Genomic DNA, 26,159 nt, shown 5'->3' on the forward strand with positions numbered 1-26,159 from the left:
TCAAGATGAGAATAGTTAACTATGTTTACTCAGGCATTTACTGTTTCTGTTGATCTTCCATCATTCCTAACATTGTTTTTCTTCTGACACAACTTCATTTAAGAATTTTTTAGAGCTGGAAAATAATTCTCATCAATTTTGAATAGCTTTTGTTTCACATTCATTCCTGAAGGATATTTTCACTAGATAAAGGATTTTAAGTTTACAGTTCTTTTCCATTTTAGCATTTGAAGGATGTTGTTCCTCTTTCTTCTGACTTGCATGGTTTCTGATGAGAAATCACCAGTGATTCAGATCATTAAACTCCCTCCCCCTCGTAAGTAATGCATCATTTTTTTTCTGGTTGCTTTCAAGGTTTTCCTTTGTAATTTTCAGCTTTTTGACTCTGATGTGTGTCCAGGCATGGATTTCATTGGGATTATTCTGAGATTTGTGAGAACTTCTTAAATGTAGCAGTTTATGCCTTTCACCAAATTTCAGAAAGTTTCCAGCCATTATTTCTTCTTCTTTCTTTTTTCTTCTTTTTCTTCTTCTGTCTACTTTTTTCTTCTTTTCTGCAGTGATTTTCCTTTCCTTGCGTTCTTGATGTGCATGTTGGGTTTTTGGTACTGCCTCACAGGTCCCTAAGCCTTTAATTTTTTTTTTTTTCAATATTTTTCTCTTTGTTTTTTTAGATTGGGTAATTTCTATTGGTTTATCTTCAAGTTCACTGACTCTTTACTCTTACTTCCTTTCTACTGTTGAGTCTATCCAATGTATTTTTATTTCCGTTTTCACTTTTTTTTAGTTTCCATTTGGTTGTTCTTTATATCTTCTATTTTTTTGCTGTGATCTTTTGGCTTTCCATTTGTTTCAAAAGTATTTGCTTATACTTGTTGGAATATATATACTGGCTTTACATCTTTGTCTACTTGTTAGATAATTCGTTTTAGAAAATTCACCCAGATGTGTCATCTTGGTGTTTTCTTTTAATTGTCTTTTCCCATGAGAGTGTTATTTTTCCCAGCTCTCTCTATGCCAATTAATTTTGGATTGTGTTCTGTACATTTGGAACATTATGTTACAAAACTTTGTCTTTTGTTTAAATGCTATGGAAAATGTCGATGTTTTTGTTTTAGTTTTTTGGATTTTTTTTTTTTTTTAAGAGACAGGGTTTTGCTGTTGCATCCAGGCTAAAGTGCATGGCATGATTGTACCTTACTGCATCCTTCAACTCCTGGGCTCAAGGGATCCTCCTGCCCCAGTCACCTGATTAGCTGGCACTACAATCACACACCACTATGCTTGGCTACTTTTTTTTTATTTTTTGTAGAGAGAGGATCTCCCTTTGTTGCCCAGACTGGTCTCAAACTGCTAGCTTTAAGCAATCCTCCCATCTTGGCCTCTTAAAGTGCTGGGATTACATGCTTGAGTCACTGTGCCAAGCTAATATTTTTATTTTTACAGGCAGTTGATCCAACTGGGTTCAGGTTGGTCACAAGTTCCAACCAGCTTTCTGTAGGTTGTATTTTTTTAACTTCAGTTCTGTTTTCAAAACTTTACATTACTATTTATACTTTTTCAGTATATATTACCCAGTAGCCAGTCTGTGATGTGTGTGGAGGTTTATCTTATATTTCAGATTTCAGAGTCTGTGGTATGCTGCTTGGGTTTAAATCCGCATATGTTCAGCTTGGGTGAGTTAGGAGTTCAGAAACAGCTGTTACTTTCTTGAGTTCTTTCCTGTCATATCCATGGTATTTTCTAGATCCTTGGGACACTCTTTTCTGTCTTTTGGCCAGAAAATTGGTTTTCATTTACTCCATTTCCCACAGCTGTGTCTGGATCCAAGTATCAGGAAAACAGAGAGAAGTCAACAAGATTGGCCCAGAGTTTATTTGGTGAGAATGGTTCCTCTCTTTCTTAAGAGTTTTAGGTTCCTGCTGCTGCCACTGTTGTACCCACTACCACCACCAGATCATTTGGGAATAGGGACATGAGGAATGGGGAACAGAGAAAGGAAAAAAAAAAAAAAAGGAGTGGAATGGGAAATAGAGAAAGGAAAAAAAAAAGGAACAGTTTCCCCCTCTCTTTCTGAACATTAGGAGACACTCCTTCCCCGCCAACTCCCCTCCCCCTTACCCACCTCACTTTATATTTAGAGGGATTCTCTTAGATCTTGGTCTCTGTCGTTACCAATGCCTACTTTCTAGGCTCCAGGCTTTATTAATCCCAGGCCAGGGGATTCTGGATGGAGAAAAGGTGGTAAACTTACTGACAGTTTGATGATTCTGGTGTCTTCTCTAGTCCAAATGCTATTATTTACTTCTGAGTCTTCAGATAACTGCTCCATTCATTCTGTCAGTATTTTGTAGTTTCATTCAGTGAGATTAACAAGGTGGGATGTGTTTATTCCATCTTACCTGGAACTGGAACTCCCTGATCTCACTTTTGATCTATTTTAGAATGTAATGCCAACTTTAATCACCTCATATTCATATTAAATACAGTTTGGGAATTATATTCAATAATTTTTTTCAGCATATATGTGACCCTGCTGCATGCAACAGTACAATTTCTGTTAAAGAGATGATGCTACATTAAATGAAGAAGGAAGCAGGAAAATTAATTTCTTTTTTTAGAACACTTTTGATGAACTTTCTAAATAAATATATTAGCTTTGAAAAACTTGTCCTATTTTCAGTTCAATCTTCATTGTCTGGCTGAGCATTTCTGGCTTGCCTTTCACTTTGGGAATGTTTTATTCTTTATTCATTTTACTCTTTAAAACATGATTGGTTTCAATAATTAGGATTTTGACCATTGTAGAGCATAGTATGAGGTGACATGCATCATTATGGATTATTTTGGCACTCACTTCCTCTTGAAAACAGTGCACAGGAATTTTAAAGACGTTCTGAAACATATCCTTACTTCCTGGATTGATATAGGAAACTGATTTTATTAAAAGACCTGTAAATGTGGATGACTTCAGCTTTTGATTTTAATTTTCCATTTATCTGGTAGGCCACAAGATAATAGGATAATTTGTTCTTCAGTGAATGGTGCTTGGTCCTTTTCTTAATATAGGTCCACAGTGGTGGAAGTGAATATGAAAGATTCTTAGAAATTGCTTTTGTTGATCAACTGCTAACAAGCAGTCAGATCACTGATAATCTTTTTAGAAACTGAACTAGAAAGTAATTCCGGGGACTAGTATGCCTTTGGCATAAGTGTGCCCAACATAGAGACTGCTCCTACTTGCCCTTTTAATCTCTGTCTCTCATTTATCATATCAGTGCTTTTCCATAGTAGGGTCTGTCATGGCAAGATTGCGCTTGGGAGTAGGGTTGGTAATAGTGTGATATTTCCTCATGGCCATTTGTATCCCTTTTCTTTGTTTGTAACCAAAGAATCTGATTCTACCCTTTTGACAAAATATCACTAGGAGGCTGGGCACAGTGGCACATACTTGTAATCCCAGCATTTTAGGAGACCAAGGTGGGAAGATTGCTTGAGGTCAGGAGTTTGAGACCAGCCTGGGCAACAGAGTGAGACTCCATCTCTACAAATAAAAAAATTAGTTGAGGCCGGGCATGGTGGCTCACGCCTGTAATCCCAGCACTTTGGGAGGCCAAGGCGGGTGGATCATGAGGTCAGGAGTTCAAGACCAGCCTGGCCAAGATGGGGAAACTCCATCTCTACTAAAAATACAAAAGTTAGCCAGGCATGGTGGCGGGCACCTGTAATCCCAGCTAATCAGGAGGCTGAGGCACAGAATTGCTTGAACTCGGGAGGCGGAGGTTGCAGTGAGCTGAGATGCGCCACTGCACTCCAGCCTGGGTGACAAAGTGAGACTCTGTCTTAAAAACAAAACAAAAAAAAAGTTGAGTGTGGTGGTGTGCACCTGCAGTCCTAGCTACTTGGGAGGCTGAGGCAGGAGGATTGCTTGAGCCCAGGAGTTCAAGGCTGCAGTGACCTGTAATCATGCCACCACGCTCCAACCTGGATGACAGAGCAAGACTGTTTCTCTTAAAACACGCACGCACACACACACATACACACATACACACATATACACTCTAGTAGGAGACTTGATCAATTTAGTTGTTATTTAGTAATGTTGATTTATCTTTTTTCAGTCCTTGCATTTGCTTTAGGGAAAACAAAGCGGCAAGCAACAGTTTTATTACTATTTCCTATTTCTCTGTTGTTTCTGACATTAAGAATAATAATGATCTTGATAACAGCCATTTATTGAATGATGGTAGAGTTAGGATTTGAATCTAGACCTGTTGGACTCTAAAGTTTGTGGTATTAACCAGGATGTAGATATCTTTAGGTACCGTGGGCTGACTTGAAGAACAGCAAGCAGGGAGAGGGAGTTTTGAAGTGAACTGGAAGGGAAAGGAGCTTTGTTTTGTAATAGCAGAAAGAAACACACTTTGGAAGAAGAAAGAAGGAAAGAAGGGTAGTAATTTGAAACCAAACCAGACTAGGCTAAAGAATAGTTTACATTATTAGGAACCCCTGACTACTTCTGATTCCCTGAGGCTAGAGGTGCCCAGCAGCTGTTCAAATGGAATGTACATTCTTAGCATCCCAAATATAACTTAAAACAGGTTTTTAACAGCTGTGCTCTACAGTAGCAGTGCAGCTATTAAATATATTTTTATATAGCTGTCCGGTAGCACATTGGCTATTTAAATTAATAAAACTTCACAAAAATTTAAAATTTAGTTTCTCACATGCACCATACACACTTGAAGTGCTTGATAGAAGGATTCCCTATTCTAAAGAACTGAAATGTGTTAATACACTACCATTATTTTTTTTTTTTTTTTGCGGGGTGGGGGGTTTCTTTGAAATGGAGTCTCGCTGTGTCACCCAGGCTGGAGTGCAGTGGCGCGATCTTGGCTCACTGCAATGTCCACCTACCGGGTTCAAGTGATTTTTCTGCCTCAGCCTGTAGTTGGGATTACCCTACACCCGGTTAATTTTTTTGTATTTTTAGTAGAGACGGGGTTTCACCATGTTGGTCAGGCGAGTCTGGAACTCGTGACTTCAAGTGATCCACCTGCCTCAGCCTCCCAAAGTGCTGGGATTACAGGTGTGAGCCGCTGTGCCCTGCCTCACTACCATTATCTGAATGCAGTGTAGTGGCTGGACTAGGACTCTCATTTCCATGTATACTACTGTGTGAAAATGAGTTTTGAGTTCCTAAAAACTGATTTGTTTCAGTGCTTTTTAAAAATATTTCAAATTCCAAACTTTAATACCTTCTTATATGATAAATAAAATTGAAAACTTAGACCATTCTTCCCTAATTATTATATGAACATATTTGGAGTATCACTTTCAGTATCTAGCAGAAACAATATGTTATGAAACGGAAAAGAGCAACTGGAAGATAGAAGTATGTTAGATCATTATATTAGGGGTAACAGACTAAAAAGATATTTTAGCTTGGAAAGATAAAGCCTAGGAAGAAACATTAAAGATGGACATTTGTAAATTAAAATAATCGGAAAAGGAAAGTTTACCAAAAATCTAGAATTAACATCCATTTAGTAAATTTAGAACCATTAAAAGAAAATACAATTTGACTTATAGATAATTAACTTACAGAGCTTAGTAGAACTAATAAGTAGTATAGGTAGAATATAACTTATGATTATAGAGCCATAAATAGTTAATAACACAAAATTAGGATGTATCTAACTTTTCAGGTAACTACACGGAAGGGTAGTCCTACCTACCCACATCTTACCTCTTAGGTGTATTGACCACAAATTACTGGCTAGGACCATGACTCTGTGTGGTATTACTGTGTTCCTGTTACGGGATATTCAAAGCAAAGCTTTTATTCAAAAATATATGTGGATACTTAGATTGAAAACTTGAGTCCAAGCAGATAGAAAAGATAAACAGGACAAGTTGCAAGTTTATAAGTTGTTGAACTGAGACTTAGGACTTTTATCTAGCAAAATGGTAAGTTCCTGTCATTTTAAATGACTAAATTAGTAACATGGCATAATCATTTTCAGGTATAAAAACAGTTAATACACAACATGTTAAGGAAAAAAGCATGTAACTTCTAAAACTTTGGAATGCTTTAACAGTTTTGAAAGCAGATTTCTTTCTTTTTGAGATGGAGCCTCACTCTGTTGCCCAGCTGGAGTGCAGTGGCACGATCTTGATTCACTGTAACCTCTGCCTCCTGGGTTCAAGCAATTCTCCTGCCTTGGCCTCCCGAGTAGCTGGGATTATAGGTGCCTGCCACTACCCCTGGCTAATTTTTGTATTTTCAGTAGAGACAAGGTTTTGCCATGTTGGCCAGGCTGGTCTCAAACTCCTAATCTCAGACGCTCCTCCTGCCTTGGCCTCCTGAAGTGCTGGGATTACAGGTGTGAGCCACTGTACCTGGCCATTAAAGCAGATTTCTAACAAAGGCAGTCTGTAACTTTATTGAGGTTTCTCAGTGTCTCATGTATATTTCACTATATGGGTCTTAAAATAGAGAAGACAGTGCTTACTATAAAATACTAATTATAGGTTTGTGTGTGTGTATGTGTGTGTGTGTTTTTAACAGGGTCTTGCTGTGTTGCCCAGGCTGGTCTTGAACTTCTTGGGCTCAAGTGATCCTCCCACCTCGGTCTCCTAAGTAGCTAGGATTACAAGCATACACAACACACCCCAGTTTAAAATATAAATTATAAATTATATATGAGATTAGTATGCCAAAGGAGGAAATGTGAAAATAGCATAGGTTAGACTATTAAATAGGACAAATAAATCATTGAGTTACGTAAAGGGATAGTATATTACATCTGAACATCTCTTAGGTTTTTAAAATATTGTGTTAACTTTCAGATGACATTTTATCACATTGAATTAACTCCAACCTTAATTTTTTTTAATTCTCAGATATTTAGAATAACGAAGGAGATAGTATGGTGTGAATTTCTCCAAATAAAAAATTATAGTTAATATACAGCAGTGCAATATAACTCTAAAAGCAACTAAATTGGGAAGTTGTCTAGCGTGGTGCTTCTCAGACTTTAATGCACGTGTGAATTATGTAGAGATCTTGACAGAATGCAGATTTTGATTCACTAGGTATGGATGGTACCTGAGATACCCCGCATTTGTAACAAGTTCCGAGGTGGTACTGATGCTGCCTTTCTGCATGAATAGCAAGGAGATTAACCTGTGTCTCTGAATTTTTAAAACAGTTTTTTCCTGATACATAATAGATGTATCACTTTTCTTGATACATAATAGGTATATCAAAATACATGTACATATTTTGGGGGTACATATATAATACTTTGATACATTCATGTAAGATATGATCAAACCAAGGTAATTGCCTTAAACATTTTTCTTTGTGCTGGGAATATTCAAATTCTCCTTTTCTAGCTGGTTTTGAAATATACAGTAGATTAATTATAGTCACCCTACAGACTTTACTCTGGGTCTCATTTCTTCTATCTTAACTGTATTTTTGTATTAATCAACCTCATTTTATCCCCTAGCCCCCAGCCCCTTGTAATCACCAGTTTACTCTCTGTTCTCATGAGATCCACTTTTTTAGCTGCCACATATGAGTGAGACCATACCATATTTCTCTCTCTGTGCCTGTCTTATTTCACTTTACATAATGACCTTCAGTTTCATTCATGTTGCTGCGAATGGTAGGATTTATTCCTTTTTGTGGCCAAATAATGTTCCCTTGTATATATATACCACATTTTCTTTATTCATCCATTGATAGACATTTGGATTGATTTCATATTTTGACTGTTGTCAAAATAGTGCTGCAGTAAATATGGGATTGCAGATAACTCTTCATTATATTGATTTCCTTTCTTTTGGATATATACCCAATAGTGGAATTGCTGGATTATATGGTAGTTCTATTTTAGGTTTGTTTTTGTTTTTGAGGTGGGGTCTTGTTCTGTTGCCTGGACTGAGCTTGAGCAACTTGGCTCAAATTGTCCTCCCACTTCAGCTTCCTGGGTAATGGATTATAGGTGCACACCTATAAGTACCTGGCCTATTTTTAGTTTTTTTGAGGAGCCTTTATGTGCCCTTCCATAATGGCCATACTAATTTCGTATCTAAATTTTTAAAATAATAATCTTCTGTTCAATCAGCTGTATCATTTGAGCTGCTTAGATCAAAATACTTTGGAGTTATCCTGGATCCTTGCCCTCTAACAAATACTCCACATTGAATTTACCAGCAAATCCTGATGGCTGTATTTTCAAAACATCTGACATCTGAGTACATTTCATCACCTTTGCTACCACTGTGGTATGAGCCACATCTATCTCTTCCCTAGATTATTGCAGTAGTCTCCTTGATGGCCTCTACTTTTTCCCTTACTTCCTCTGTTCAGAAACCGCTAGTCACTCATGTCACTCAGAGAAGCCAGTCTTACTTTAGCCTAGAAGGTGCTCCATGATCTTATATTACCTCTCTGTCCTCATCTACTACTTTTCTTCTTTCACTGTATTCTAGTCATTCATCTCTTGTTGTTCCTTGAACATACCAGACATGCCTTAGGACTTTCATATTGGCTATTCTCTGCCAAGAATGCTCAACCTGGAAGCACTGGATGATATTCACATACCTGTCTCCCTTACTGCTTTTTGATTGCCGGTTCAAATGTCCCTTTATCACAGAAGCTTTCCCTGAGTATTCTGTATGAAACAACAGCTTCCTCTTTTTATTCCTTAATAGCCACACTGTTTTTAATTTTTCTCAATAGCACTTCTCAACATCTAACATATTAGATATTTTACTTATTATTTGGTTTATTTTGTCTTTACCACTAGAGCATAAAGGTAGATATTTCTGCCTTGTTCAGTACTAAGAGAATTGACTAGTATACCTATAGTATTCTTGACTAGTATACCTATAGTATTCTATAAATCTTGGAGCTAAAAAAAAGAAATCCCACAAAAGGTCATTGGGCCTTTGCTTGAATACTTTCATTGATAGATTATTCTACCTCCCTTCAGAACAGTTCATTTTATTTGAAGATAATTGCTAATGTTCTTCTTAAGCTTTCTGTTCTTCCAAACTAAACATTCTTACTAGTTTACCTTTCTGCATGTGATAGGGTTTCCAGGGCTGTCATCATTTTAGTCATCTTCCCTGTACATTTATCATTATGTTGTTTGTCCTTAAATACTAGAACTAAAACAAGTGAGTTTGCACCAGAACTAAAACATATGTTGCACACATAGGCTAAAAGTGAGAAATACTCCTCATCCAACTTTTATTGTCAGATTGATTGGATTGAAAAAATTTTTTAGATTCTAATGCTCACTCATTTTGAGGTTGTATTTAATCTGCCACAACCTTTAAATCATTCTTACATATGCTACTAAGTTTCTTCTGCTTTTACAGTTGGTTTTTGAACTGTAAGTGTGGGACTTTGTATTTCTCCTTATTTAACCAAATAGGGAATTTTCCTGGGCAGTTCATACCTTTAATGTAGAAACTACCATATGTAAATTATTTTAGAAACTAATAGAAAAATCAATTCACATACATATAGGAGAATCACAACTGATGAAATCAGGGATTTCTTGTGCCTAGATATAAATGCATATTTGGACATTTCATTGCAATTATGTCTTTCATCAGTTCAGGAAAGAATAGTAAGAGTTGATTTAAGTCGATGCAGTGGGTCATGCCTGTAATTCCAGCACTTTGGGAGGTGGAGGCAGGAGGATTGCTTGAGCTGAGGGTTGGAGAGCAGCCTGGGCAACATAGCAAGACCCCATCTTTTAGGAAAAAAGAGTTGCTTAAAAAAAAAAGTTACTGTGTAAATTTCTTCCCTTTGACTGCCGAATTAACATCCTTTCCCACTTTCTCACTTTTACCTCTTTATAAGCACCATTTTCCTTGTCTTTAGGTCAAGATATTGTCTCCTTCACTGTGTTTGCTCACCAAATCTCAGAAATTCTTCAGCCCTTTAATTTCATGCTTTTCAAATTTACTTCACAGCCAGTTACTTTATGCAAATCTCTCTGCTTATAATCTCTTTCCATTGTAATCCAATCCATACTTGGCTGGCATATCAATCTTTTTTTTAAAAAATCCACTTGTATCACTTTTATCTTGTCACTCTTCTTCAGAGAATCTATAAGATTGAATCTGAGGTTCTCAGTCATTAGTGATCCATCTATAATCTAGCCACACTTGATTTACATTGCTCTGCTTATTTCTTTTTTATTACCTCTCACTGTGATTTTCAGATAAAATTCATGACTTACATGCCAACCTCCTCCTCAATAGAGACACACACATACACACACACAACTGTCTCCTTGGTAGATACACACACAAACACAGACACACACTTTCTCTCACCCTCACCCACTCTTTTCTCTCACCCACTCAATTGTGAGATTGGCCTAGCTAAATGCTATTTTATTTCTCCATACTATGTTGCTCCTTGAATGCCTGAAGTTCCTCAACACATACAACCTATCACATTCTCTGAAAACTCCATTCCAAATTGATCTCTGTTCCTTAAGCTTCAATTGCATTTATGTCTGTGCCACAAAATGTATCATTTAGGCTTTGTTTCTTAATAGTTATATAAGGCTTTTCTTTTCCTTTTTTTTTTTTTTTTTTTGAGACAGAATCTTGCTCTGTCGCCCAGGCTGGAGTGCAGTGGCACAATCTTGGCTCACTGCAAGCTTTGCCTCCCGGGTTCGTGCCATTCTCCTGCCTCAGCCTCCCGAGCAGCTGGGACCTCCCGGGCAGCTCCCTGCCACCATGCCTGGCTAATTTTTTGTGTTTTTAGTAGAGACGGGGTTTCACTGTGTTAGCCAGGCTGGTCTCAATCTCCTGACCTCGTGATCTGCCCACCTCGGCCTCCCAAAGTGCTGGGATTACAGGCATGCGCCACCATGCACGGCCAAGGCTTTTCATTTCACTAAGACTGTGCATTTGGATAGCAAGGAGTATAAAGAGTATTGGATTATCCACAAACTGTTTGGCTTGGCTCGTACTGTGTTCTTTTATGTGTAAAATAATTTCTTACAGTTTAGGATTTATTTTTAAATTGATATTATTGGAAGAAGGCAAACATAAAAAATTCTCTGATTTATCTTATAGGAAACCCTTTTCCAAAGAGAAATGAAGAAGAAAACTGTATATACCCTAAATATGGGCGATAAGAAGTATGAAGACATGGAAGGTAACTTTTCATTTTTATAGAGTTTGTTGAAAGCAAAAGTTGTTTCCAAACTATTCACTTGTATACATTTCAAAATACACAGGAGTTTTTTGTTGTTATTGTTCTTAAATTCCAAAATAAACTGCCTAAGTATACATGTTTTTTTTCTTCCCATATCTTATTTTCAATCGATCAAGTTTTTTGATTTGTTACTTTTTTCTTAAAGCTTTACTCTCTGCTGGTTTAGGAATTACTGTTTGTGTTTTTGTCCTTGTCTTTTTAAAAAAGAAAAAAGTTAGCTTTAATACTGTCCTCTGCTTCTAAAGCTAATTTAATTTTCACTACCAACAGAAGAACCCAAGAATGCTTTAACTCTGATCATCCTAATCTCAATTTATAGGTTATAGTTCCATTATTTGAGTTCTTTTATTTCAGACACCAACAGTTAAATGAAGTTTTATGCAATGTTTGCTTGAGTTTATTTCCTGTTTATTTCTTTTCTTTCTGAAAATAAATCTGAGAAGTTTCAGTAGTGAAGGTCTATTGGTGGTAAACTCTTAAGTTTTTGTATCTATTTTATCCACTTAAAACATTCAAAGATAGTTTTACTGGGTATATAATTCTGGAATGATAGTTTTTTTCTCTTAGCACTTTGAAGATATTATTTAATCGTTTTTTTCCTTGCTGTCTGGAAATTTCTTTGCAGTCTAATTATCATTCTTTTTCGTAGGTGATCTTTTCCCATTTTCTGCTTTTAAGGTCTTGGTTTCGTCTTTGATATTTTATAGTTTTAATCCATTGCTAGGCATGAATTGTTTTTATGTCTTTTAACAGTATACATTGTGTTTCCTTTGTCTGTTGGTTCATGTTTTTAATAATTTCCCAACCATTACCTCTTTATTGCCTTTCCTTTATTCTCTTTTGGATTTCAATTAGTATGGTAGACCTTTCTGTAACCTCATTTCTTAACCTCTGTTTCACAGGCTATGTCTTATATTTCCTTTTCTGTCTGCTAGAGTCTAGTTTCCTCAGATTTGTCTTCTAATTCACAGGTATTTTTCTTGGATCTAATCTGCTGATTGTCCATTTTATGTGGTTGATATTTGAAGTTAGTGAATTTCTAAATGTGTTTCCTGCTGCTTCTCACTCAAGACAGCTTATTTTCTTAGGTTTGGTAATGTTTGATTAGGAGCTCACATTTGATAAATTAAATCTATAAGGGCCTAATTTAGGTATTCTTTCCTGTAGAGGATTTGTATCTGTTTCTTCCCAGGCCCATACTGGGACCTCTTTAGCCCCATTTAAGAGTCTTGGCTTGACATTGGAGTCTATCAGGATTAGTTTTCCTTCCTGGAGTAGTTCTAAGGCTTAGTCTCCAGATCTAAATACTAGTTTGGACAATTGTGCTCAGGACAATTCCAACTTTGCTTGATATTTACTGTTCACATTTCAGCTGACCATTCCTTTATTTTTGTTTTATTTTTATCTTGAATTTCAGAGTATCTTTTATTTTCTTATGAGCCAGTGATGCATACTTTTGTATGAGTTGGTTACATTACTGGTGGGAGTTTAAAGTAGTACAAATCATAAGGAGAATAATTTGGCAATACCTATTCATAATACAAATGTATACGCACATTACTCTAGCAGTTCCGTTTTTAGGAACTTACGCTACAGATACACTTTTAAAAATGCGAAATAACTAAATTTTTATTGCAACATTGTTATGGCCAAAAGTTGAAAACAAGTGAATGTCCATCAGTAGATTTGAATAAAGGAGAAAGCAGACTGGTGTGTATAGTATTCTTGCATTTGTGTAAAGGAAGGAATGTGGAAGAGTTTGCATTAGCATTTGTTTTTCTGTACATTAAAAATACTTAGGAAGAACACAAAAGAAATTTAACAGTTGTTACTTACTGGATTGGTTGGAACTAGATGGGGATAAATTTGAATGAGAAATTTGCTCTTAAATTTTTGAACTGTGTGAATATTACTCACTTTAAATTTAATTAATGAAAAGTTTGTTTCACTCCCCTGTTAAAAAAAGTATAAAAAAGCATTGGGCATGTTGGGCTCAAGCAGTATGTTTGTTATAATTTATTTAAGATCTGTTTGCTTTATAGTAGGAGGGCCCTTTAGAGTATCTAATCCACTGTACTAGAAACGGAAGATTTTTGGTCTGGAGAACTTGAAAGCACATATGGCTGTTTTACTTTAACAGGTGAAGAAAACGGAGATAATACTGTTCCCACTGGTCTGTTGTACAGTGAGGCTGACAGATGCCCAATATGTCTTAATTGTCTGTTAGAAAAGGAAGTTGGTTTTCCAGAAAGCTGTAATCATGTCTTCTGTATGACTTGTATTCTTAAATGGGCAGAGGTAAGTCTGACACATTAATGTATGTTAATTTCCTAGCATGATTTCATTTCACCTAAAAAGTTGATACTGCCTTTCATAAATTATTTCACAGTAATGTATTTTCTTCCTACTTTGGACAAATTTCCTTTTATTATGCAAATTCTGTCAGTCATTTTCTTCTAATTTTCTTTTATCAGCTTTTTATTTTGCAAATAACATTTTAAATGCATACTCTTTTTTAAAAAGTTAATAACCTTACAGGAAGAACAGATCAAACCGTTTTTTTTCTGGTAGAAATGCAGTAATTAATTTTTCAGTGTACTTTACTCTGTACTTAATAGGATAATATCTGTTTACCACTAATAACACCTTCTGTCTGCTTTTTGTTTTGTATTTTTCAGGGACTTTTCACATAGGTTATTTGATTTCTTCTTTATATCAGCCTTGTGGAATAACCAGAGCAGATACGATAGTGTCCTTCCATTTTACAGATGAGGAAACTTGGATTTTATGTTCTGTGACTTGGTCAAGATCTCGTAGTTTAAGAGGCAGAAGTGAATTTAGAACTGATTTTCTAATTCCTGTTTTTAATTTAGTATGGACTAATTTCAGATAGAGATATTACCGTCATAGATGGCAAATAAGAAACAAGACATTTGTGACTTTTACTGTATTTTGTTGACTCAATTTGGGCCAAATACTTTGAAATAAATATTAATTTAATATAAGCCTTATTGTTATGAAATGTTAAGTAAAAAATTATTGTTCATATTAATCATGCTATATTTTCTGAGTTAATATTTGTCTGTAAAAATTAGTAAAGAAGGATAATATCTTAAAAATATTTTAACATTAGCTGCATTCAAATTGTTAATGTTCTTAAATACGTTGGAATTAATTGCATATTACATAATTGGGGTTTTCAAAGCGCTATATTTTGCTTAAACTTTCATTAATAGTGTAGAAAGGAGAATATAACTGTATAGTGACTCTGGCTGAGTTCTCAGAAGAGGAAAGATAAGATTTATTATACAAATTGAATTAATAATAGTATACATAGAAACTATTTTAATTTAGTAAAACCTAAATTGATCTTTAGCAAGAAGTGACACTAAGGATAGGTGAAAATGTATTTTGGGGAAAAGTATTTTGAGTTTTGCTGAATTCATATGGTTGGTAAATCTCTCTCTGTTTGTAGGATCACTGTTTAATGAAATAATGCATATTTTTTTTTTCTGCCACCCAAATAAAGATTTTTATCTGTGTTGAATTTAGTGCACATGGTTGCTTTGTGGTTAAATTTTTTTAGAGATTTTTGCTTCGGGTAAAGAAATAATATTGCTGGATGGGTGGAGCGTTTCAATACAGTGCTTTTTATAAGATTGTATTTGGTGACCACATAATTGTGAACTTCAGCAACTTAATCTGAGTGTATGTTTTTCTCTAAGAAAATTATAATGTATATGTAATAAGTAGATAATTGTTCTCCATCCTTTCTTGCAACTTCAAGTGCATCTTTCACACAACCTTTACCCTGATGTGCACGTTCCAGGTTTCTCTAGGGTATGTATCTAGAGGTGGAATTACACGTTGTAGATGATGCACATCCTCAACTCTACTAGATAATGGCAAACTTGTCTATATTTTTAACTCTTGTTGAATATTTTTAAATTGAAAATACTGGATAACATACATGGTAGGCAGCCAACGCCTTTCCCACATGTAATATTTTTCAAATTGCTTTTCAAAAGAAAGTGCTTGTCTTTATACTGCTATCATAAACTGTGATGTCGGGTAGGCAGGGAGGAGTTGTGATAGTGTTTAAACAAAGGTAATTAACCTTTAAAGGGGAGAATAAACAGAACATTCTGAATTATTTCATTGTCCCTGATGGGGATAGCAGTCATCAGTTAAATAAACCTTTCAGTTGAGCAATAACAAGAGAACAATCTATTAATAAATTTCTTATTATAAATTATAAGTGAATGCTGGCTAAAAAAAAAATCACGTAGACTTAAGTTTTCAGTTTGAATCTTTTGCTGTGATAAAAATAGGTATGGTTTGAAGTATGTAAGTGCTTTCACAAATAGAATCAGATTTCAGATTCAGGAGTATATTCCTTTTTTTCATCATTATAAATTAAGCTCCATCCTCTCATTTCCCTCAATCTCCTTCCATCTTAAAAGCAAAGTTTACAGTTTACTTCGGATTTCAGGATCAGGAATAAGTGTCTTCAGTCTTCTAACAGGCCGTGCCTTATGCCTAGGCTTTCATACACATTCTAACATTTCATTTCATTTTAATTCACTATGTTAATATTTGTTTGCTATACAAGACAAGGATTCTAAACTTACGATTTTTAAGTGCCTCAAGGGATAGCCTGACGAGTCTCACTCTGTCACCCAGGCTGGAGTGCAGTGGCACCATCTCAGCTCACTGCAACCTCTGCCTCCCAGGCCAAGCGATTCTTGTGCCACAGCTCCTGAGTAGCTGGGATTACAGGCGCGTGCCACCGTGTCAGGCTTATTTTTTGTATTTTCAGTAGAGGTGGAGTGTTGCCGAGTTGGCCAAGCTGGCCTCAAACTCCTGACCTCAAGTGGCCCACTCACCTCAGCTTTCCAAAGTGCTGGAATGAATGTTCACTTATAGTAGTAGAGTAGAAATCAAAGTGAGACTTATAGTGGTTGGAAATCTGCATAATAAGAGAACGTACAATTTGCATTTAGGATCCTCTTTCTAGATTTCTGTATCTTTCAAAATTTCTGTGCTTTCTGAGATTTGTACCCAGGGTTCACTGAAATATGATTCAGACTGGATATTAAGCACCAAAAAAGGACTCATGTATTTACTTTCACCTTAATATTTTAGGCATCGAACACATTCTTACAAACACTGGTCTGTAAGAAGCTGGTGTTTTGAAAAATTGGCCGGGCGCGGTGGCTCAAGCCTGTAATCCCAGCACTTTGGGAGGCCGAGACGGGCGGATCACGAGGTCAGGAGATCGAGACCATCCTGGCTAATACGGTGAAACCCCGTCTCTACTAAAAATACAAAAACTAGCCGGGCGAGGTGGCGGGCGCCTGTAGCCCCAGCTACTCGGGAGGCTGAGGCAGGAGAATGGCATAAACCCAGGAGGCGGAGCTTGCAATGAGCTGAGATCCGGCCACTGCACTCCAGTCCGGGTGACAGAGCGAGACTCTGCCTCAAAAAAAAAAAAAAAAAAAAAAAAAAAAAAAAAAAAAAAAAATTAAAGTGTGTTGTGGTCTAGTATATTTATTTTGGACACGTAGATCAAAGTTAGTTTCAGTCTTTTCAAGCTCTAAAATTTTGGTTCTGTGGTTATTTAAACAAAACCTATGTAAGAACTTTAAAGTGATTGAGTAAAAGTCTTTAGGTATGTCACAGTCCTCTTTACTTAGGGCAAAAGGTTTCAGGGTGAACCTGTGGTAGCCTTCATGGCCCATAGCCTAATTGCCTGCCCTTAGGGACACTAGAGCAAATTGAAATGAATCATGTTCACTATGATTATCTTTAGTTTCAAGGAGTTCATACATGGTAATCCTGTTGATTTATAAAATAATGATGATTATATAGAAATAGAATATTGAACAATGACACAATAATTGACATTAAGGAAGGCTGAAATTTTTGTTAATTTAAACCATCACTGTTAGAGCCAACAATCTGAAATTAAACAAAAGATATTTGAACTGATGAAATGTATATAGAGCCAGTATGTTAAAGCATATCTGCTATTCAGTTAGGAAGTTATTTATTTTACCCATATGGTGGGGAAAAACAATCTGTGCTTATTGATAGCTTTTAATAAATGTATCTGAGTTTGCATACTTTAGGAAGGTAAAGGACAGAGAAGTCTTGACACACATTGTAGTAACGACAATTGATTATGATTTCCTACAGACAAGATAATCTCCAGCACACACAAACACACACAGGTTGAGTAAATGGGATTTATTGGCCAGGCATGATGGCTCACGCCTCTAATACCAGCACTTTGGGAGGCCAAGGAGGACAGATCACTTGAGCCCAGGAGTTCAAGACCAGCCTGGGCAACATGGCAAGAGTTCATCTCTACCAGAAAAAATATATAAATAAAATTAGCCAGGCATGGTGGAGTATGCCTATAGTCCCAGCTACTTGGGAAGCTGAGGTGGGAAGATTGGAGGGTCACTTGAGCCTGGGAGGTCGAGACTACAGTGAGCTGTGATTATGCCGCTGCACTTCAGCCTAGGTGACAAAATAAGATCCTGTCTCAAAAAAAAAGAGAGAGAAAGTGGGATTCATTATTCCCCACAGTTGCCAAGAAGTGATTAAAAATTTGGACCTTCAAAGGTCATGGTTTGAAGACACATGTTTAAAGCATTTAAGAGTTCTTACACTATTTAATGGAAACTGCAGTATATGTGGTGAGGATGTTCTTGATGTCTGCTGGCATTCTTTTCCCTTTTACATAATATAAAATATTTTCCTTATCTTTTAAGTATTGTTTTTTAAAATGTGATTAGTTTCCCATTATAAACAAAGTATTCTCCCTCAATTTATTTACTTCAGCTCATCTATTTTGTATCAAATGCTGACAGCTTCAGTATGCGTAAGGTTAATGAAATCAAAATTGGGCAGTTGGCAAAGGCATGGTTTCTCTCATAAACTAGAATTGAAGTGTCTTATTAAGGTGACATTCAGTTCTTGAAGAAGTCAGACAACAATGTTCAACATAGATGAAGATTATATTTTTGAATTAATAATACCAAAAAATCAAGATGTGACTTCTTATGTCTGAACTTATGATTATCATTAAGTCCAGAACTTACATCTGGACTGCAAATGTGTTTTATATGCAGGTTTCTTTATGCAGTAAGTGGACATTTGTCCATTCTGGTCGTTAGACTACTTTTAAGTAATATAATTCAGTAAAGCTTTATTGTCTAGAATTTTCAATCAGTTTTTCCTCAAATTTTAATTTAAATAAAATTAGCCAGAACTAACCCAGACCCCTCTGTTATGTAGCTCTCTGTGAACAGTAATGTAAATGTACCTGTGTAGTACCACTAACATTAGTTCTTTATAATTTATAAAGTATTATGAAATACATTTTTTAAATTTATTACACCTGTGCATTAGATGATCAGGGCTCTCTCCATCTTCATCCTTAGTGTGAGGTGGAGTGATTGCTAGCTCCACAAGAACTTGAACTTGTAGCTAATTTTTTCAGATCCACCAGTATTTTCTCCCTGTGAATTAATCCTTTGGGATATTTTTTAGTAGAGCAAAGAGGATTTTTGCTTTGCGAACACCCGTTACCTAAAGCATATATCTAAAAGAATGTCAAGTACTATGTCTACCAGTAAGGTAAATTAACATGCATTTCTTTGTGCCTAGTTTTAAATGTCAGAATATGTAAAATGATTTATATGGGTAGTTTACTGAGTTTTTTGTTTTTACACTAGATAAAGTGTTAGCTAGTAATTGTCAGAAGAAATTAAGATTAAATGTAATTCTCCCCAACTGTTATCTTGGAGAACATGAAAGGATTTTAAGTAGTTTGATGAAATGCATTCTTACTGGGGGTTAATTTTATCACTGACAGCCATTGTCCTTTAGGGATACACTTCTGAATACTGGTATAAAGAACCACAGTTTCACTAATATGGATTGACAAAGACTGTCTTGAAATAACTGGTTAAATGTGATAGGAAACATGTAGGCTGACTGCCCGTGAACAATTAATTTGGAAGTGCAGGTGAGGTATCTTGGAACCATAAATGAAAAAAGATAGGTCCTGGGAAATAGCTTTAAAATAAGCATTAGCCACTAATGGTATGCATTCTTAAGTAATCTTTATTTGATTTTGAACTAGAATTTTATATAATATGCTCTATTTTGTTAGTAGAGAGATAGATGTTCGAGATTCCCACAAACAGGCAAACTTACCTATAAGCATAGGTGTTCAGATGTAATCTTTAAGCACTTATCTTAACACTTGTTTCTCTCTCTCTAAGAGGAGCTATCTCTAAGCAGCCTATGTGATTGAGGATAGAGCAGCAGCAGGAAGCGAGAAATTAGAAATCGAGGATCCTGAATTCCCAAAGAAGGAAGGTTTCTTGTTCTTACATTTAAATGTGGGTTTGTCTGAGCTGAGAATTTACAATGCTTCAGAATAGTAGGGTGTGTTTTACTGAAATCATTAGGAAGATTTTTTCTATCAAAATTGCCTCCTTAACTGATACAACCTTAGTACAGAGCATTCACAGTAAAACGTATGCTTTGTTTAATACACATTACACTGTAAAGCAGTGAGCAAATTCCATTAATTTTGTAGCTGTATCATAAAGCCAATGAATGATGTTATTAGACTACTTGGTTATGAAACTGAATTAGGTACTTTCACAATTATTGAAATGAAAGTCAGTAATTCAAACAAGTGAATCATTGAAGGATATGTTGTTGTATATAAGGAATCAAAATGGTAAATAATTGAAGGATATTTTTATTGTATTTAAGGAAACAAAATTTGAGATACTTTTCTTCAAAATTAAAATAACTTTTAAAAAATAGAGTATTAGTTAAAATTTCTCTGCATTAGTTTAAAATGTGAACTTTTAAAACCTCACAACTTGGAAATTTAATCATAAATTTTACTCTGAAAACTAAAAACATCTTCCAGACCTTTCTGGATGGATATATGCTGGATATAAGAATGAGGCGCCAGACGCGGTGGCTCAAGCCTGTAATCCCAGCACTTTGGGAGGCCGAGACGGGTGCATCACGAGGTCAGGAGATCGAGACCATCCTGGCTAACACGGTGAAACCCGTCTCTACTAAAAATACAAAAAACTAGCCGGGCGAGGTGGCGGGCGCCTGTAGTCCCAGCTACTCGGGAGGCTGAGGCAGGAGAATGGCGTGAACCCGGGAGGCAGAGCTTGCAGTGAGCTGAGATCTGGCCACTGCACTCCAGCCTGGGCGACAGAGCGAGACTCCATCTCAAAAAAAAAAAGAATGAGGCATCCTTGGGAGTTCCTTAAAATTAGGCCAGTCAGGGCCGGGTGTGGTGGCTCATGGTTGTAATCCCAACACTTTGAGAGGCCAAGGTGGGCCAATTGCTTTGAGCTCAGGAGTTCGAGAACAGCCTGGGCAACACGACAAAACCCGATCTCTACAAAAAATACAAAAAATTAGCTGGACATGGTGGTGTGTGCCTGTAGTCCCAACTACATGGGAAACTGAGGTGAGGGCATTGCTTGAACCTAGGAGGTTAAGGTTGCAGTGAGCCATGATGCTGCTGCACTACAGCCTGGGTGAGAAGGTGAGACCCTGTCTAAAAAAAAATTCTGATGGCTGAGCCTGTGTCAAAGAAAATTAATTTATTTTTTGGTGTTAACTAAATTATCTTTAGGAAATTATATACAGACTGTGATGATACATGGCAGTAGTTTTCCTGTTACTACTACTTTTTTTGTTGTTGTTTTTCCTTTTGTTTTTGTAATACCAGTGGAACCTTTTCTTAAAATGAAACTTTAGACTAATCCAAGGCAATTATGCTTAAGGGAAAAAAGAGCGGGGGAAATCTTACTCAGAACTCTGTTTTTTGAAACAGTTATGGAATGGCTCAGAACAGGCGTGGTGGCTCCACCTGTAAGCTCAACACTTGGGGAGGCTGAGGTGGGAGGATCGTTTGAGGACAGGAGTTCAAGTTGAGCCTGAGCAACGTAGTGAGACCCTGTCTCTATGAAAAAAGTTAAAAAAAAGGCCGGGCGCGGTGGCTCAAGCCTGTAATCCTAGCACTTTGGGAGGCCGAGACGGGCGGATCACGAGGTCAGGAGATCGAGACCATCCTGACTAACACGGTGAAACCCCGTCTCTACTAAAAACTACAAAAAACTAGCCGGGCGAGGTGGCGGCGCCTGTAGTCCCAGCTACTCGGGAGGCTGAGGCAGGAGAATGGCGTGAACCCGGGAGGCGGAGCTTGCAGTGAGCTGAGATCCGGCCACAGCACTCCAGCCTGGGTGACAGCGCGAGACTCCGTCTCAAAAAAAAAAAAAAAAAAAAAAAAAAGGCTAGGCACAGTGTGGGAGGCGAAAGTGGAAGAATTGCTTGAGCCCCAGGAGTTCAAGCCTGCAGTAAGCTGGGCAACAGAGTGAAACTCTATCTTTAAAAAAGTAACAGCTTAGGCCGGGCGCGGTGGCTCAAGCCTGTAATCCCAGCACTTTGGGAGGCCGAGACGGGCGGATCACGAGGTCAGGAGATCGAGACCATCCTGGCTAATACGGTGAAACCCCGTCTCTACTAAAAAAAAATACAAAAAACTAGCCAGGCGCGGTGGCGGGCGCCTGTAGTCCCAGCTACTCGGGAGGCTGAGGCAGGAGAATGGCGTGAACCCGGGAGGCGGAGCTTGCAGTGAGCTGAGATCCGGCCACTGCACTCCAGCCTGGGCGACAGAGCGAGACTCCTCCTCAAAAAAAAAAAAAAAAAAAAAAGTAACAGCTTGGATTAAAACTGTCATAATTCAAAATTGTAAAGGAAGGCTGGGCACAGCGACTCATGCCATTAACTCCTCCAAGGCAGGTTGATTGCCTGAGCCCAGGAGTCCAAGACTGCCCTGGGCAACGTGGTAAAACCCCATCTCTACGAAAAATACAAAAATTAGCTGGGTATGGTGGCATGCACTTGTAGTCCCAGCTACTCAGGAGGCTGACATGGGAGGATCATCTAATCTCAGTCTGAGGCAAAGGCTACAATGACCCATGATAGTGCCACTGCACTCCAGCCTCGGTGACACAGCGAGACGCTGTCTCAGAAAATAAAGAAATGAAAGAAAAAATAGTAAAGGAAAGAATGTAATTTAGCTAATGTCAATAGAGGAAATGTAATGAAGAAAAAATGAGATTGTATAATTTGAGAGTCTTTGAAAGATTTGATGCATCTGATATAAATTTCTTGAACACGTGACTTTCTTTGGATCTTAGTGTCACAAATCAAAATAGCTAAAATAATAAAGTACTTGGATTTCCATCTACGTCATAAACTTTGCAAATTCCAATAAAAATTCTTAAGAACTCATGTCTCTCACGTGTATATGTATCATATTGTGGTTGTCTTTAGTTAATTAACCAAGTTCTTTTGTTACTAAAACTAGTTGATTACAGGACCTTACATAATATTTAGTATATGCCACACTTCTAGGAATTATTTATTCCCATAAAAACCTTAGAGGTAAGTTTTTTTTTCATTTAAAATAAAAAGTGAAATATTTCTAGTGCTTCCTATTTTTACAAAAGCCTCAAAATTTATTTTATTCTTATTTTAAAGGTAAGTTTAGAGAAACATTAATGAAAAGCCTTTTCTCATTTTCACAAATAAGATTACTGAGGCACAGAGAAACTGTAACTTGCTCAAGTTTACGCAAAAGGCAAGATACGAAAGTAGTACAGTAAATTCACAGCCTTTTCATTTTATTTATCTGTGTTTCAGAGGTGGGATCTCACTCTGTTGCCTAGGCTGCAGTACAGTGGTGTGATCGTGGCTCACTGCAGCCTCGAACTCCTGTGCTCAAGGGACACTCCTGCCTTGGCCTCTCAAAGTGTTAGGATTACAGGCATGCACCACCATACTCAGCCAGATTTTAACTTTTAAATATTTTTGAAAACCGTAAATGTAGCATGAATACAATCTCTAAGAAATTTCATACAGTGTGTGCCACCGAGATAAACAACAATAGTTATGATGTTAAGTTCTTTGAATTAGACAATGCATTATTTAAAAATAATATGAACTTCTTTGTTGCTGAAGCAAAGCTTCTTAAGGTCAAGTTTTCTATAGGGAAACTAATAGCCTCCTAAATCCATAGTACTTAAAAGTAGGCTGAACTGGCTTCTTCCAGTCTGAACCAATTTAATATAGTAAGGTCACATTTCCTAATTCGGATGTGGTAAAGCTGTTTTCCCATTGAAGCCCACTTAAAAGAGAAAGAAAATAGTAACTCAGCCCATATTTTGGCTGCTCCCAAAGTGACTTGTGAGCTTTGTGAAAATGTATTAAATGATCAAGGACCATACACAATCTGCTCTACTTTTACTTGTGTAAGCATGTCTTGATACGTGATAAAACCCAGAAAGGCAAAGATGGCATTTTTTATATAGGAATAATATATCTAGATTCCATTACTATCTTTGGTCTTTGACACTATTGCTATTAGATTGTTAAAATTCTGTTTTATTTTTGTAACCATAAGTATTAATAATATCACCTTTGGTACTCTCTTTGCAGTTTTCCCTCCTACCCTAATAGAAAATACACTTCATTTTAAATACTTTAAATAATGTAAACCCATTCTTATACAAATATTTAATAGTTTTATTGAAGAAACTCTTTTTTTTTTTGAGACGGAGTCTCGCTCTGTCGCCCAGGCTGGAGTGCTGTGGCCGGATCTCGGCTCACTGCAAGCTCCGCCTCCCGGGTTCACGCCATTCTCCTGCCTCAGCCTCCCGAGCAGCTGGGACTACAGGCGCCCACCACCTCGCCCGGCTAGTTTTTTGTATTTTTTAGTAGAGACGGGGTTTCACCGTGTTAGCCAGGATGGTCTCGATCTCCTGACCTCGTGATCCACCCGACTCGGCCTCCCAAAGTGCTGGGATTACAGGCTTGAGCCACCGCGCCCGGCCTATTGAAGAAACTCTTATAGTTGATGCACAGGAATTTTAAAAGGACAGGAAATAAAGCAAGATAATAATGTTGACTTACAATCATAGAATGATTTAAGGAGCAATTTCCTTAATAAAGAGCACCTACAACTCAATTTGAAAAAGAGTAGCAACTTAATAAAAACCTAAGCAAAGAACTTGAATAGACAGCTTAAAGAAAAGGAACTTTGAATAGTCCTTAAAAATAGGAAAATATGCTCAACCTTAATCCTATAAAAGGAAATGTAAACTAAAAAACTCATTCATATTACGCTGTTAAGGATAAGGCAGCTCTGAATTACTAATGTGAATCTTAAGTTTATATATTAAAAATATATATGCATATGCAATGGATATCCACAAAAGGTTATGTGACTGAGGGAGGGGTGGAGGAGTACTTCATTTTCTTCATATCTTTTAAATATTTTTATTGCTGGCGCAACTGCCTATTTAATGTAACTAATTTGGGGGGTAAAATATTAAGTCATAGAATATTAAAATTTGTGAGGGACCTTTCCAAGCCGGTTGGAGTGGCCCAAGTTTATCATAACAGCCAGCTTTACATCACAGAACTGCTGCTGTCAGCCCAACTCATCTTTCACTATATTAGTAGTTCTCAACTGGGCAGCATATCTTAATGGGATTTTAATAACAGATTCTGTCTCGTTCATCATTGTATTCCAATTATCTAACATACAGGAGGTATTCAGTAAATGTTTGAATGAAGCAAATTTAAGGTATAAAATTTTTTCTTTGGAAGATAGAGATGAAAACAATTTTTCTTTATTATGGAAAATTTATAATTGTATTTATAATTTTGATCTAAAGAAACATTTGTAAAGATATAATTTGTTAATCACTTTTCAGACACTGGCTTCATGTCCTATTGACCGTAAACCTTTTCAGGCAGTGTTTAAATTCAGTGCATTGGAAGGTTATGTTAAGGTAAGTCTTTTTATTCTGCTACATGAATTATGTAAAAATTAATTGAAGCTGTTTGATTTGATTTCCAGTTTGTGTATATTTGAAAATTGTTCAACTTAAGGTTTAATATGTTATTTTAATCCTCCTTAGCATGATAAATTTATACCTTTCGACTAGGATACTTAAATTCTGAACCTTTTACTCATTTGCCCCCTAAAGAGGGCATATCCATAATAATCACCTTGTAATATACCACAAAATGTATTAGATCTCTGATAATCTAAAGGACATTTCATACTAAGGCTTAATTATAAAATACTTAACATTTTAGAGTATCTTGAATGTGAGGACTTCTTCGCATATTTCAAACAATTTAATTGGATAGCACTTTGAATACATGTTTTCCATTGAAAAAATGTTTGAAATAAGACCAACTCCCACAAAACCTTAAGTCCAAAGTACCTGCAAACTGTGTTTTCCTGAAAAACGTGATTTTGAAATTAGCCAATAAAATTAAATTCTGCTTGCCTTCTTAATGTTACTATTGTGCGCCATGATTATGACGATTTGTATTTATGTTAATTTTTTGCTTACCTGAAAAAAACAAAAAAACATGTCTGAGGTCAGTAAGAGAAGAAAAAAGGAGAAGAGTTAAGTATATGAGAAAGATTTCTTGATGTATCACTACCGAGTCATGAATGAAAAATAGCTAAAAGTGAGAGTATTCAATATAAACATAAGTGATGCCATTAATAGGAGAAACAAACCGTTTTTAGGTATCACTGTTAGTCTATGTCCACTTGGTTGCTGTCTATGTAAGTAGAGAAGGGGATGGAAGCAACGTACAACTATTATTTGTCTTAGTGTAGTTCTTATAATTTGTTTTGGTATAGTTTTACCAGATGAATCTTGAAGCAAGGTACAAACAGGACTGCAATTCAAATAAAATGGTTTGCTTGTTGTAATTGTATAACTTTGCTATCAATGCAAATTAGTTT

At 36.6% G+C, this 26,159-nt stretch overlaps 1 protein-coding gene across 2 annotated transcripts in view; it reads left to right on the forward strand.

Moving 5' to 3' along the window:
• SCAF11 (SR-related CTD associated factor 11) overlaps positions 1-26,159 on the forward strand; it is a 79,578-nt gene that overhangs the window by 21,434 nt on the left and 31,985 nt on the right. For both annotated transcript variants that reach the window (XM_033222330.1, XM_033222329.1), the window contains exons 2-4: positions 11,122-11,203; positions 13,404-13,561; positions 25,105-25,182. In XM_033222330.1, coding sequence (XP_033078221.1) covers positions 11,143-11,203; positions 13,404-13,561; positions 25,105-25,182 — 297 coding nt within the window. In that variant the 5' untranslated portion in view covers positions 11,122-11,142. The remainder of the gene's footprint in view (positions 1-11,121; positions 11,204-13,403; positions 13,562-25,104; positions 25,183-26,159) is intronic.

Source organism: Trachypithecus francoisi, unplaced genomic scaffold, assembly GCF_009764315.1.
Source record: "Trachypithecus francoisi isolate TF-2019V2 unplaced genomic scaffold, Tfra_2.0 Lachesis_group11, whole genome shotgun sequence".
In the NCBI taxonomy this organism is placed as follows: Eukaryota; Metazoa; Chordata; class Mammalia; order Primates; family Cercopithecidae; genus Trachypithecus; species Trachypithecus francoisi.